General features: G+C 38.4%; 1 protein-coding gene across 1 annotated transcript in view; it reads left to right on the top strand.

Annotated features, from left to right (window-relative positions):
- The window catches only part of LOC150094898 (diacylglycerol kinase delta), a 566,581-nt gene that overhangs the window by 417,814 nt on the left and 133,323 nt on the right, over window positions 1-15,444 (top strand). The window contains exon 21 of the mRNA XM_090411584.1: window positions 13,514-13,559. Within this exon, the coding sequence (XP_090267710.1) occupies window positions 13,514-13,559 (46 nt within the window). The remainder of the gene's footprint in view (window positions 1-13,513; window positions 13,560-15,444) is intronic.

Raw genomic sequence — 15,444 nt, 5'->3', positions numbered from 1 at the left:
CATTAGACTCATCGAGTGAGGCCCCAAATCATATTCATCACAACTATTTGACATTCATACAGTATCTATCATACCTCGCCTTAAACTCATTCACTGTCACAGCATCCACTACAGACTCAGGGAGCGCATTCCACTCATTCACTACTCTAAAAGTAAAGAACCCAGCTCTAACACCTTTACTAACCACACTTTTGCCCAGTTTCCATGGATGTCCCCTAGTCCTCCCCTAGACCTCCAACCAGCCCTGTTCTCAAAAATATCTTCTGAATTAATTTTATAGAAACCCTTCAGTAATTTGAATGTCTCAATCATATCTCCCCTCCTCTGCCTATCAACCAATTTTTGCAACCCACAAATCCTCAACCTGTTCTCATACGGTTCATTCCACAGACCTGCTATCATCTTGGTCACTCGCCTCTGGATCCTCTCCACCTCCTCCCCATCAAGAAGAAACCTAGGTGACCAAATCTGAGCACAGTAGTCTAGATGGGGTCTTATCAAGGCTCGATAGAGAGGAACAATAACCTGCTTGTCTCTGCTTGCCAACGTATTCGTCAGCAACCAAGTGATTTGATGAGCTGTTTTGGTCACTTTTGCAATGTGTCCCCTAAATTTCAATTCCTTATCTACCAACACTCCTAAATCTCGTGCCTCATCAATTTCCTGGAGCAGGGTTCCACCAATGCAGTAATCTGCCGCCAATCTTTTCACCCCAAAGTGCATAACCTTACATTTTGCCACATTAAACTGACATCCATTCTCCTTAGCCCAGACCTCCAATCTATCCAAATCATCCTGCAAAATTTTGACGTCATCTGCATTCACTATTGCCCTACCCAACTTCGCATCATCCGCAAACAAATGAACTGTTCCTCTCAGATCATTTCCTGTATCATTTATGAACAAATTAAACAGCAGTGGTCCAAGAACAGATCCTTGTGGCACACCACTAGTCACAGGCCGTCTTGTGGACTCCACTCCCGAGTAAACCACTCTCTGATATCTCTCCGTCAACCACCCTCCTATCCATCTCACCAACCCCATGTCCATTCCCATATGCTGCAATTTACTGATTAGAATTCCATGTGGAATCCTGTCAAAGGCCTTGGCAAGGTCCAGCAGAATCACCGTAAACCCATTACCCTTATCCAGTTCAGCCGTCACTGTGTTATAATACGTGAGCAAGTTACTGAGGCATGACCTACCCTTCACAAAACCATGCTGTCCCCGATACAGTATCCCATTTTCTTCAATCCAATCTTGTATTTTCCTCTTGACTATTTTCTCTAAGATCTTGACAATGATTCCTGATATGCTAATCGGTCGGTAATTTACAACAGCAGTCTTGGAACCACCTTTATGAAGTGGAACTATTTTCCCCTCTTTCCACCCGCTCGGGACTAACCCATACCCGAGACTCAAATTAAACAAAATGATCAAGGGTACTGACAATTCTTTAGCTGCTTCTCGTACATCACGAGCTGGTATACCATCCAGTCCCACAGATGTATTGACATTGAGGTTATGCAATAGACTACTCACCTCCACTTCATTAACCACAATTCCCGTATAATCTACTGGTTTATTCGTTTCTGCAATGTCACCACCTGGATGATATACTTTTGCAAAGTGCTCACTCAGTAACTCAACTATCTCAACTGATTCAGTTACCTCCCTACCATCGGCATTCTTTAAAATCAATCTGCCATGTACATTTTTCCTTTTACTTGCTACATATCTAAAAAACTGTTTAGGATTCTCTTTAGCCTGCATGGCCAATGTTCTTTCGTAATCCTTTTTTGCTTTTCTTACCACACTCGTCACCCTTCTGGCCTGCGCTTTATACCGTTCATGTGCCTGCCGGTCACTCTTCTCCTTAAATTCCCTCCATAGTTGTTTCTTTTTTTGCAACTTAAGCTTAATGGTGTTATTCATCCATTTAACCCCTACTTGATTTATTATTCTTACTCTAGGTATACAGTCAGCCATTGCTTCATGCAAGCACTTCTTAACTACCTCCCATGCACTATCAACTTCTAGTCCTTGCAGTTGTACATGCCATGGCACTGAACCAATCAAACTCCTAAGCTTGTCATACTTTCCCGCCCGATAATTCCACGTGTACCCTGTCTTAATTGAAAATTCTACACCTTTAGCCACCTCTCAAGTTAAGACCCTATGATCACTCTCACCGATTGGTGGCAATGTGGTCATATTTGTTACAGCCAAATCCTCTGATGTAATTACTAGGTCAAGCACTCTCTGACCCCTAGTATTTTCCATTACATGCTGTCGCAGATAGTTATCCCTTAATAACCGCATAAAATCCAGTTCCTTCCTCCCGTGTGTCCTCTCCTCACTCCAATCGATGCGACCATAGTTGAAATCTCCCATAATAATCACCCTCCTTCCACCCATTTCTTCTATTTGCTTGTGCATACTGTCACCACCATCTTTTCCATCACCTGGTCTATAGCAGCACCCAATTGTATATTTAGTTCTGCTAGCCACAATCTCACACCAAATGGCCTCAAATGTGCTCTTTTCTCTATCCTGCAATTCAACTTCTATTCTCCTTGGCTGGAGCTCATCAGCTATCATCAACAATACTCCTCCCCCCATTTTATTCTCTCTGTCATTCCTGAACACACTATACCCATCATATTCAATCCCACTAGTTATATCATCTACAGTCAGCCATGTTTCACTAATACCTATAACCTGTGGTCTGGAAGTGCCAACCATGGCCAAAAACTCTTCCTTCTTGTTCCTAATACTCCTAGTATTAGTGTACATGAATTTAAGACCCCCATTAGCCCCAACCCTACCTTGATGCCTTAAATTAACTATCCCACTCAGATTTGTTGTCCTTATTTGCTCTGGCATATTATATTCATTCTTACATTCAACTGCCTCCATAAGGACTGTATCTCTACCCCCCCCCTCCCCTAACAAATCTAGTTTCCCTGAATTTGCACATCCACTACATTCAGCAACACTTTCTCAAGTCTTCTTACACCGTAACCATTCAAATGCAAGCCATCCATCTTATATAGATCCTTTCGCCCATCAAACTCACTCCACACATCCACAAATTCCACACTACTCGTCATACATAACCCACGCATAAAGTCATTTGCAATTATAGCCCTCCTTTTAAACATTTCACTGTCATACCGTGGCAAAAGACTAATCATTCTAACTCTCTCACTCTTTTCTTTTGCTACCTCAAACATTTCATTCAGGTCTTCTATCATTTCCATTTTATCTCCTTTCAAATCATTCGTACCTGCCACAACAATCATTTCTTTCACCTTTTCCTTTTGCTCTCTAATAGACGCAGTTACGTCCTTTATGGTCGCACCAGGTTGGTACGATTTTGTCAAATCCTCTACTAACACACCTCGTACTAACGAGTCTCCATACAGCACTCTATCCTTCATTTTGTTCATGTTCACATTCATACGTCTATTTTTCCTGTCATACCTTTTATTACTGGTTGGTTCATTCAGTCTACTTTTGTTCATGCACTCTAGCTGCTGTTTTGCTCTTTCTATCGCACTATTCAACAACGCGATCTCACTCAATGCATCTATCTCATCTTTTTTGTTCTCTGAGAAACCATTTATACTATCATTCACACTTTCTACATTCACACTCTCACAATTTTCATGTACAACCTTGCCGTTTCTTGTCATATCCCTATTTCCTTCATTCTGAAGGTTGACAAAAAATATCACACTCACGATCCGAAATACACTTCAATTCCGCATTCTCCCTACATTTTCTACACACATTCAATCCTTTATCATCATCTAATCACACTCCGACCGCACTCCGCAAAGCGTACATTTCACAGCTAGTACACTGACTCATTTCTTTTATGCTACTGTTCTTTGATAACGATGGCGAACCTTCATTACTGGCCGCCATTTTCCTACGCACAGGTGCCATATTTATCTGTAACGTGTTTTGTCAAATTAAACGTTATAACACACCAATTACATTTTTTAAATAAAAAATGTAAATGTAACTTCTGGAAATGGTGCATTTCACTCACTCACAACATGACATTAAAATCCTTTCACCAAATTATTTGTCTCTGTCTTATGTGCTCTTTTCTTTTATTTATCAAATTGTGTAATTTGTATTTATATATTCATGGTCAACAATCCATCATCCTGATATTTTGTTTATCTATCTCTATTGTTTCTCTGCCACTTGACAATCCTTTCCCAAAAGCCAGACAACCAAATCTTTTTACAGTTATTCAGATATGGTCACAGTAAAGACTATCACTCCATGATTCCTTGCATCATCAGTATAAATCTTAACATAAAATAGAAAAATAATGCATATTCCTTAATCTTAACTAGTCATAGGATCTAGTATGTCAAAGAAGATTGGATATGATTTGTAAAATTATTTGCCAGATATATATTTGTAGGAGCTTTAAATTACAACATGCAGGAAACCAACTTACACCAACAGATATTTATAGGCTTATTTCTATTGTAATCAATGTCAAAAGCTAGGGATCTTGCCTATATAGGAGCCTGAACTTTCTGTCTTAATGATGAAAACGAATCATGGTTAGAAGGGAATGTGCATTGTTCAGTTGCAATTTTTGTCTACTGACTGACTCCACAATGTACAAGAAAAAAAACCATTAATTAGTGTGACTGATTTCGAATAACTGAATCAACAGGATTTAGCTCAAATTCCTTGCTACTGGACTTTTTTTTTTTCCGACAAGCATACCTGAAACTGATAATAGTGAAATAAAAGAATAGAATTGTTTTAACAACTATCTTAGCAAAAACTCTAATAATCTGTCTCCTCATGATACTTTACTTCTTGGAAATGGTACAGATGTAAATTCTCTTTACTTAGCACTCTCCAAATAGGTGTACAAGGAACTCCAAGATGTACAGATATTCACATCTTAGGTTTATTTTGTATTGTACTGCTCTTGGGTTTTATTTTGAACTTGGTAATTAATGTCATGCTCATACATAATGTTAGATGATTTAGTTTTTCACAAGTCATATGTCAATAACTTGTTGATTAGGAATGGTGACGTATGGAAATCATCATTGCTATTCTTCAACAGGCTCTTGCATTGCCATTAGAAAAAAGCCACAAATGAATTCAGTAATATCAGCAAACTCTTTGTATCAAACCTTACCTGGCATTTTTTCAGTAAATGCACTCATCTAAACATGTTCAACCATGTTGTAAGCCACTTATAAGAACTAGGCTGTATAACTTGACTTTAAATACTCAGTTAGCGACATGCAGTTGTTATTGTAATGTGCTATTTAGTTGTTTCTGACTTTTGGTGATCTTCTGAACAAATTCTCCATCTCTCTCTCTCTCTCTCTCTCTCTCTCAGTCTCTTATCTCTTTTTACTTTCATACTGGTGAGTTCCTTTTTCTTATCTATCCAACTCTCGCTGTCTTCCTCTCCTTTTCATGTTGTCAAGCTTTGTATCATGACAATGTTTTATCTAATGATTCATCTGGTCATATAATATATCCAAATGATATTAACTTCTGTTTAGTGATCAGCATTCAAGGAGTATTTCATCTTTATGTTCTCTAAAACCTACTAGCCATTTTTGCTATCTATGGATTCTTAACAGTCCCCTTCCATAATTCAAATTAATCAGTTCTTTGCTTTCGTCTCGGTGGTCCAGCTTTCACATCCATACTTCATCCACTGGAAAGACTATTACTTTAACAATTCTAACTTTTGTGATCATACTGACATCTCTATTATTATTTTTATTATTATTATTATTATTATTATTATTATTATTATTACCCAAGACCTCATGGAGTCAAAGACTCATCTGGGAGGTCCTTTTATCACACACACATCTCATCATACCGTGTCTTAAACACACTCAAACTCCTTACAGACACCACAATCTCAGGCAAGGCATTCCAATCGTTCACAACTCTGCACAAAAAAAAACCTGCCTCTCACTCCCCCTACTCACACCCTCTTTATACAGTTTCCAGGGATGACCTCTGGTTCTCCCCTAATCTCCCACTATTCTCTGTAGAACTTCTCCACCATTGATCTTATAACAACCCCTTACCAACTTGTAAGTCTCTATCATATCTCTCCTCTTCCTTCTCTCCACCAGACTCTGCAAATTACATCTTCTCAATCTTTCCTCATAGTCAACATTCCAGAGGTCAGAAACTACCTTAGTCAGTCGCCTTTGGATCCTTTCCAACATCTCTTTCCTTCTGAAAACCAGGTGACCAAATCTGGGCACAATAGTCCATGTGTGGCCTAATCAAAGCCTTATACAATGGAACAAGAATCTCCCTACTTCTACACGTCAGTGTCCTCTGCATCATTCCCAGAAGTCTTTGTGTTGTCTTCACAATTTTGGCGATGTGTTCCCTAAATTTTAGATCCTTATCCACTATCACCCCCAGATCTCTTATTTCCTCTACCTCCAACAATATATTCTCACCAAGCATAAATTCTGCATCCCATCTTTGTTTTCCAAATTTTAAAACCTTACATTTTGCAACATTGAACTCACATCCCCATTTGTTTGCCCAATCACTCAATTTATACAAGTCTTCTTGCAAAGCCACAACATCTTCACTACTCTTCATGGTTCGTCCCAACTTTGCATCATCTGCAAACAACTGAATATCTCCATCCAAATCTTCGCCAATATCATTAATATACAAGTTAAATAGTAATGGCCCTAAAACAGACCCCTGAGGCACTCCACTAGTGACTTTCCTTTTCCTGGATATCACACCCCCATACACAACTTGTTGATACCTATCAGATAGTCAGTCTCCAATCCAATGTACTAATCTAATATCCAACCCCATCTGCTCTAATTTGACTGTCAACGTATCATGAGGTACTCTATCAAAAGCTTTTGCGAAATCCAAGTATATTACTGTGTATCCTTCTCCTCTGTCCAAGGAAGCAGTCACTTTATTGTAATAAGTAAGTGGATTACTAAAACATGACCTCCCTTTAGCAGATCCATACTGTCCATCAAATATGATACCATTGTTGTCAACCCAACTCTGGATCCTAGTTCTCACAAGCTTCTCCAACAACTTAACCACAACACCTGACACAGAGATAGGCCTATAGTTTGATGCTTGAGTTCGATCACCTCCTTTATGAAGTGGCACAATCTTGCCCTCCTTCCACTCTTTAGTAACTTGACCGAGTGCAAGACTTGTATTAAAAAAATATGTCAAGGCAGGTGTCAACTCTCTGGCACATTCCTTCAGAATACGTGGTGATATGTTATCAAGTCCCACAGCCTTATTTACATCTAGTTTACTCAACTCCCCAAACACCTCTTGCTCACTTACAGTCAGTCTCTCCTCACCATCATCAACTGCTCTCAATCTCTCCATGAAGTCACATTCACAAGATTGAAAGATCTTTATGAACTGCTCATTAAGTATCTCCACAACACATTCTGCAACAGCTGTCTTTATTTATTAAGAGTAGCTAACTTAGCTACTCTCACTGACCAAGTCACCCTCCTTGCCTGGTCTTTGTAGACCTCATGAAATTGGTTACTTCCTCTTCTCTTATGCTGCCTCCACAATGCCCTTTTTCTCTGTATTGCATGCTTAATCTCGTTATTCATCCATCTCACACCTACCTTATTTATCCTTCTCACCCTTGGAATACATTAAGACATTGCATCTACTAGATAGTTTTTGAAACTCCCCCAAGCTGCATTGATCTCTTTTCCAGCTAACTCCTCATTCCATGCTACATCCACAAGCTGTCTCCTGAGCTCTTCGTAATCACCCCCCCCCCCCTTGTAGTTCCACATGTACCTTTTCTCACAGGGATCCTTGCACTGCTGGCAACCACCCAGGTAATCACCTCATGGTCACTTTCACCAATTGGTGGATGATTTGACACCTCATTTATAATTACATCCTCTGATGAGATGACCAAATCCAAGACCCTTAAATCTCGTGTGCCCTCTGTTACATACTGTCTGAGGTAGTTATCCCTCAAAAACTCAAGAAACTCATTTTCTTTACTTCCAGTTGCTATCTCTTCATTCCAGTCTCTATTGCCATAATTAAAATCACCCATAATGATCACCCTTTTCTTATTTGCTTGGCTAATTTGACTATACATTTCACTATCACCACCATCCACATTACCAGGTCTATAACAACATCCCACCAAATATTTGATTCAATTCACACCTCTATCTCACACCATACTGCCTCAAAACCACCGGCACTATTTCCCTCTTGCATCTCTACATTGTATGGACATAACTCTTTCTCTATCATCAATAGCACTCCCCCTCCCTTTTTACCCCTTTTATCCTCACGAAACATATCATACCCTTCCATCTCTATTCCTGTCAGGATGTCGTCCTCATCTAACCATGTCTCACTTATTCCGACAATCTTTGGGTGAACAGACGCAATTAGTGCAACCATTTCATCCGCCTTGTTTCTTATACTTCTAGCATTGATATACAAACACAACAGCTCATTTCTGGATCTACAGCTAGTTCCACTGATACCACTCACTCGATGTGATCTCTCCATGCTGGACTGGGGCCATTTCCCTTTCTGCTTTTTCATTTTAGAACCCTTTTCAATTCCATCTGTTTCCTCTTGATCCCTGGTCATCCCATTTCTTTCCTGCCTACCCATGCTCTCACCTCCTCTTGGAACATCCACCTTTCTCACGCTGTGTACCCCTGTCCACCCTGAGCCTCCCCATTTCCCTGCTCCTCTTGCACACCCATTTTCTCATTTTCTATACTCATACTGCTCACTTCCCCATTCATATCCACTTCTTCAATCTCTCCTGTCTTACTCTCCTGATCTTCCACATTGCTCCCCTCTCGATCTGATTCATTCTCTCTATTCACTTCTCTACCTTCCAGCAGCAGTCTCTCCAAGCGACTCTAACCATTACCACTCAAATGCAGTCCATCACTCCCATCTCCCATACAGCTCACTTCGTCCCTCAAACTCATTCCACACATTAACAAACTGTACTCCCATCTCCTCACACATTTCAGCCATCATATCATTCATAATCCTTGCTCTCCACCTCATTTCACCACAGTCATACTCATTTCACTTCCTGTCACACTATTCTCTTTTATCTTTCCAAGCAGCCTCCTGATATTCATTCTGACATGCTCTTTGTTCTCTCTCAAATCATTTGTACCAATTAATACTAGTAACTCTTTTGCTCATTCCCGCCTCATATCCAATGCCTCAATCACTCTACTCATTTTACTGCCTGGAAAACATACCTTGTGCATTTTATCCTCTAGCACCTTTAATAATGGAGTCGCCATACAACGCCACTTGCTCATCTTTCGTTGACTCTTTCATGCCATCATGATTTTTTTTAATAGTTTTGACCTGAATTCTCTTAATTTCATTTCTTGCCTCATCCAATCCAGTTCACTTTCCGAATCTCGCGACACATTCTCTCTATCATTAAATCTTTCTAACTTTCTAATCTCTCTAACCCCCCCCCCCTTCTCACTTTCCCTCTCATTCATCCTTCTTTGTTTCCGTACTTTCGGTCCAACATATGTCCAACTTTCACTATCATTCTTCTCACTTTCACTCTCATTTATCTTTCTTTGTTTCCATACTTTTGGACCAACATGCGTCCAACTTTTGCCATCATTCATTCTTTTTTGCTATCATTTATTCTGTCGATTTTTTTCACTTGCGATTTCTACGTCATGCCATTTCTAGTTTCATTCGTTCTCTCAATTTCGTTTCTTTCCACCACTCTCACCTCACTTTCGTCCCTTTTAACATCCGTCACGGTTTTCAAATCGCTCTTTTTCTTTTTTCCTGATTGTTTAACATTTTTTCGCCTCTCTTTCAAACGTGCACTCACGACACAATCGTTACTAACACTTTCTGTCTTTCTGTCATCAATTTCATATTTGCATTCTTCAGTTCCTTGTTCAGGTCACACTTCGCACACACACCCTTCTTCCATCCGCGCTAAACATCCACAAATCATTTATGTAATTGAAGGAATACATATAACAGACCTCACACTTAACGAAACGACTGAAATCTAAATTAAAATCATGGAATGACAATGCTGCCACCATTTTTTTTTTTTTCTCCCTGTAGGTTACTAGGTCTAATAATAACGATTTTGTAATTAAGTTTAGGCAAGAAAAATCCCCACACTAATAATACCGGTAGTGCACAACGTTTACAGCCGCTCTTACTCAAACAATTACGCATATATACTTAATTATTCCTAGAATAACTTATCTCAATCAGAAGCTCTTCTTATACACGTCCACTGCGCTTGGCTCACTAGCGCCACCTCTATATTTCATTATTTTTGTCAAATTTAACCTAGCTTTTTCCCCCATAACTATCCTCCTTTTAATTTCATCTTCATACTATCCCATTTCTTATTCTGGATTTCAGTAATTCATAATTTTCAATCACTTCTGTTTTGTATCTCTTGATCAAAATTCAAGCAAATCAACAAGAGATCAACCACTTTTGTCTTACTAATACAAGTATTTAAATTAAGCCTGTTTTTCTCTAAAGTGAGAAAAACTTTAGGCTTCCAGATCCTCCTTAGTTTTTGCCATGATGATTGTATCATCTGCTTATCTCAATTTTTTTTTTCTAGTAAGATCTTCATCGAAATCAGCTGTTCTTATAATATATTCACTGTAAATATTAAAAAGATAGGACTGCAATATAATGCCATTGCTTTATCCCTTTCTCTGCTTGAACATTGTCTATTTCTCAAAAGATTGCTTTTCATTTTACCTTGTCATACAGTTCTCTGATTTAAGAAAATCAAATGCTCAATAATTTCTGTCTCTTATCACATTCCACAGTCTAGTATTAACACAGTTGAATGCTTCTCATAATCAGCGTAACAGGTAAATACTTCCTTTTGAAATGCTCTTGTTCTTTTTGTAATTCATCTCATGTTCTCTAGCTAATCTCTGGTTCCTCTACTATTGCTAAAACTTGTCTGCCTGTTCTATCATTTCTCTCTTCTCACATGGCCAGCCTTTTTTTTTTTACTGCTTTCAACATAACTTGGATGGAAATTTTACTTGCTTGGAATTCAATGCATAGTTCTGTATTTCTCACATTTTTAAGGAATATTGGCGTTTTCCCATCTTTAAGTTAGTATATTTATTTTTTCAAAATCTGTTGAAACATGTAGATTTCAATTAATATCTGTATTTGCCCCTGGCTGACTTTCAGCAATTCTGCTAACACTCCATCATCTCATGAAGATTTCCTGCTTTTGGCAGCTGTTGCCCTTATCACCCCACTATTCATTATCATAGGTTCTTCGACAAATTCAATACCTTTATTATACAATTTCTCTTCATACTCTTTCTGCCTTTTTCAGTTCTTCTATCAATTAATTAATTTTTATTACTTCCAATCTAAGATAAACTTTCCTGTAACTTCATTTATCTTTCTAAAATCTCTTGTTCTTCTTCTTGTGATGTTACTCTCTTCAATTCCCTTACACCTTTTATTTAGATATTTATTTTTCTAACTTGTTTGAAAATCTGCATTCAGCTGACTAAGCTTTTCATTTTGCTTCTTTCTTTGTTCTGCTATTTGAATAATCTCTTCTGAGTGATGTATAATTATTTAAATTAAGGGGATATTAAATCCTTATATTGTTTTAAAACCGAATAAGAAACTCAAAGATTGGAATCAGAGAGTTTCATACCAAATATAGTGCATTAGCTCATTAGCTACGTGTATTAGCTTACGCTAGTAGTCGCGATACTTTTATAGTTTACTATACTATATTTGTCATGAAACTCTCTGATTCCAATCTTTGAGTTTCTTATTCGGTTTTAAAACAATGTGGGATTTAATATCCCCTTAATTTAAATAATGTTTATATTGCAAAAATGAAGCCTATTTGCTCTTTATATTTAAGTGATTTACAATATTTCTTTATTGTTGATTTAATTAGAATTTTCTTTTCTTCTTCTTCTCTTACTGTATATTTTGTTTCTTCCTATAGTTTTCAATCTCTTTCTGTGTTATCCAAACTTGTTAACTTCTTTCCAACTTCTACCTTAAATGTTTCACTTATGTGATTTAAATGAAATCTGATACATCCCTTCATTTCTTCTTAGCTCTTCATTTCAATGTGACTTCAGCAATCGGTAATTCATGATCTGTTCCACAGTCTGCACTGGGCTATGTTTTTTCTGTTTAATGGCACTTCACCTTTTTGTTTTCAACAGTATAATTTGTGTGATTTCTATATTCACTATCTGATGAAGTTGTGTATAATCTGTTTTTATATTGTGTTGGACTGTCTATAGTAAAGAATTTGTTTTTGTCCCAAAACCCACTATTCTTTCACGTTTCATTCCTCAGTCATAAACCAAATTTTTTAAGTGTTGCCTAATTCTTCTTTTCTTCCACTTTTATATTCCAGTTTTCCAGTATTAATAAAAATAAAAATCTCTTTATCAGTACTGTTTGCTGCTTGTCACTGTCTTCCATACAATTCAAAATTCTTCTACTTTCTTTTCATTTGATTGCACCGCATACACTTGTATGAGTGTGACATAATAGGATGTACGTTTCATTCTATTTGGAATGTCACTCTTTTCTTCTAAGCCTTTAATCCAGGGTAATAAATCCTAAATTCTTCATTATCAAAGTGACCCATTCCTTTCTCTCTTATTCCAGTTTGCTTCAGTACATACTTCTTACATTCTATGTTCCTATTTTATGTAGGTTAGTAAAACAAGGTAAACTTCATCTAAAATTAACTATCAGAAGATTAGCATCCCAAAGGCTTTAATCTAGCTTCATCAGTCTTGTTAATGTCATTGGAAGTTTCCATCTCTCCTTTTTCCACCTTCTGGGACATCCAGGCTGAGCCCATATTCAAAAGGTTTTCTTGGCAAAATATATGCAACATTGGTATGGCTTTGCCTTCTTCTGTGTATATGTGGTGCAACATTGCCCATAGGGGATCACTATCTATCTGCCAGAGGAGTTCCTACCAGGAAAAACTTAGTTCTTCATACAAATTAGCTAGCTAGCTTTACCCCACGTTTACTTCCCTGCTACATTGAGACTGGATGAAATCTTTGCCACTTAATCAAATGCATTACTGATTAATTTCTTATTTCAAATGTGCAAATGTAAAAACAAGATAGCTTATTTTAGACAAACTTCCTTGCTTTTAAATGAAGATTAGACAGTTTAATTATATATTATTTTCAAAACTTGCTTGAATTGGATGATGATTGGATGAAATCTTTGCTGCATAATCAAATGCCATATGATTATTAATTAACAAGGCTGAGTTTTTATTTCAAATGGTGCAAATTTCATAAAAACAGAACTTAGCTTAGACAAACTTCCTTGCATTTCAATAAAGATGAGACAGTTTTATTATTTTATTTTCAAAATTGCTTAATTTAATTCCTCACAATAATTATCATTTTTTCAGTTATGGAGGTGGGTCCAACTTTTGGGGAGGCACTAAAGAAGATGATGTAAGTAAATTTTAAATAACTATATTCTAAAAATATACTTTATAATATAGGAATAAATTTTTATCTATCTACTGTGAAATTTCATTCCCAAAATTTCTGCCCATCTTCTTTACCAATTCAAGATTCATGGATAATAAGAGATGCATTTATTTAATCAGGTCATTAAAGACTATCATCTTTCATTGTGAAGAGATTCCTAATGAAGAGGGGATAATTTATCTAATTATCCCATATGCCATGAGGGTTGGACAAATGATAATTTTCTTCAAAACATACATACATCTTCAAGTCCCACCTTTCCTAATTGGGTTGTGGGGACAGCAGCTGCAAGAGGAACTTCCAATGGTCACGATCCTCTGCCATCAAGCTCAGGTGTTCTAGTGGGATTCCCAAACGTGTCCACCCAAGGTTTTGGATATAATCTATCTAGCGAGTCCTTGGCCTCCCACCCTCTGGTTTGACAAAGAGGGCCTGCTGAGGGAGCCTCTCTTGTGGCATTCTGACCAGGTACCCATACCAACATAACTGTCTCTCAACACGGAGAAGCAACGGTCGAGTATTGAGGGTTTCCCAAATTGCAGAGCTTCTGACTCTGTCGAGTCTTGTCAACCCTGCAACCCCTCGAAGGAACCCTCATTTCAGCTGCTTGGATTCGTATCCACATTCTTTCGGGCATTACCCAACTCTCATGACCATAGGTGAGGATGGGGACATAGACTATATTGAAGACATCCAGCTTTGCCTTCTGGCTTAACTCCCGTTTCAATACTACTGAACGGCCAAGCTCCCGCAATATTGCGCTTGCTGAGCCAAATCGAGTATCTAGCTCTACGCCCCACTTTCCATCACTCATGAATATGGACCCAAGGTATTTAAACTTCTCCACCTGCCTCAGTGGGACTCCTCTCACATGTAGAGTGCACTGAGATGGTTGTCTTGAGACCACAAATGTTTCAGTTTTGGCCACACTGATCTTCATTCCGGCTTCTGCACAAACAGCTATAAACCTATCCAGGGTTTGCTGGAGGACATCTGTAGAAGAGCTAAGCAGAATTAGGTCATCTGCAAAAAGCAGACGTCTAATGCTACATCTTCCAATTCTGACACACTCAATGTCTCCGCTGTGCTTATCAATCCAGTCCATAAATATTATGAAAAGGATAGGTGACAGAACACACCCTTGGCGGAGGCCAACTGTGAAAGGTTCAGACTTTGTGCTGTTTACCCTGACACAAAACTCTGGGCATCATACAGGGTCTTGATGGCAGCTAATAGTTGGCCATCCACTCCATACTCCTGTACCACTTGCCAAAGCTTATCCCGAGGAACCCCGTCATATACCTTCTCCAAGTCTACAAAACATGTGTAGACATTCTTGGCATATTCCCAAGATTTCTCAAAGACTTGCCTTAAAGTGAAGATTTGGTCAGTTGTGCTTCTACCAGGACGAAAGCCACATTGTTCTTCCTGGAACTTTGACTCAACTATGCTCCTGCACCTTCTTTCCAAGCACCTAGCATACACTTTCCCAGGCAGGCTGAGCAGAGAGATGCCATGATAGTTGCTGCAATCCCTCTGGTCTCCCTTCTTGAAGACTGGTATTATTATGCCTGTCTATCATTGCTTTGGTGCCCGCACAGATATCCAAGCAGCCTGACACACTCAAGTCAGCCAGAGAACACCATCTTGATTTAAGGCTTTTAGCATTTCGGGCTGAATTTCATCATCACTATTAGTCTTGCCCAATTTTAGTGATTTTATTGCTAAATGGACCTGTTCTGCTGTGAGACTAGTCATCGCCCTGATCTGCACCTCTTGGATGTCCACAGCCACTGGTCCACCTGGGTTAAGAAGGCTCTCAAAGTATTTCCTCCATCTGTGGAGG

Source organism: Typopeltis vanoorti, chromosome 21, assembly GCF_054136105.1.
Source record: "Typopeltis vanoorti isolate ZY-2024b chromosome 21, IOZ_Tvanoo_1.0, whole genome shotgun sequence".
NCBI classification, from domain to species: Eukaryota; Metazoa; Arthropoda; class Arachnida; order Uropygi; family Thelyphonidae; genus Typopeltis; species Typopeltis vanoorti.
Note: the sequence above shows the minus strand (reverse complement) of the source record. Positions and strands in the feature narration are given on the sequence as shown.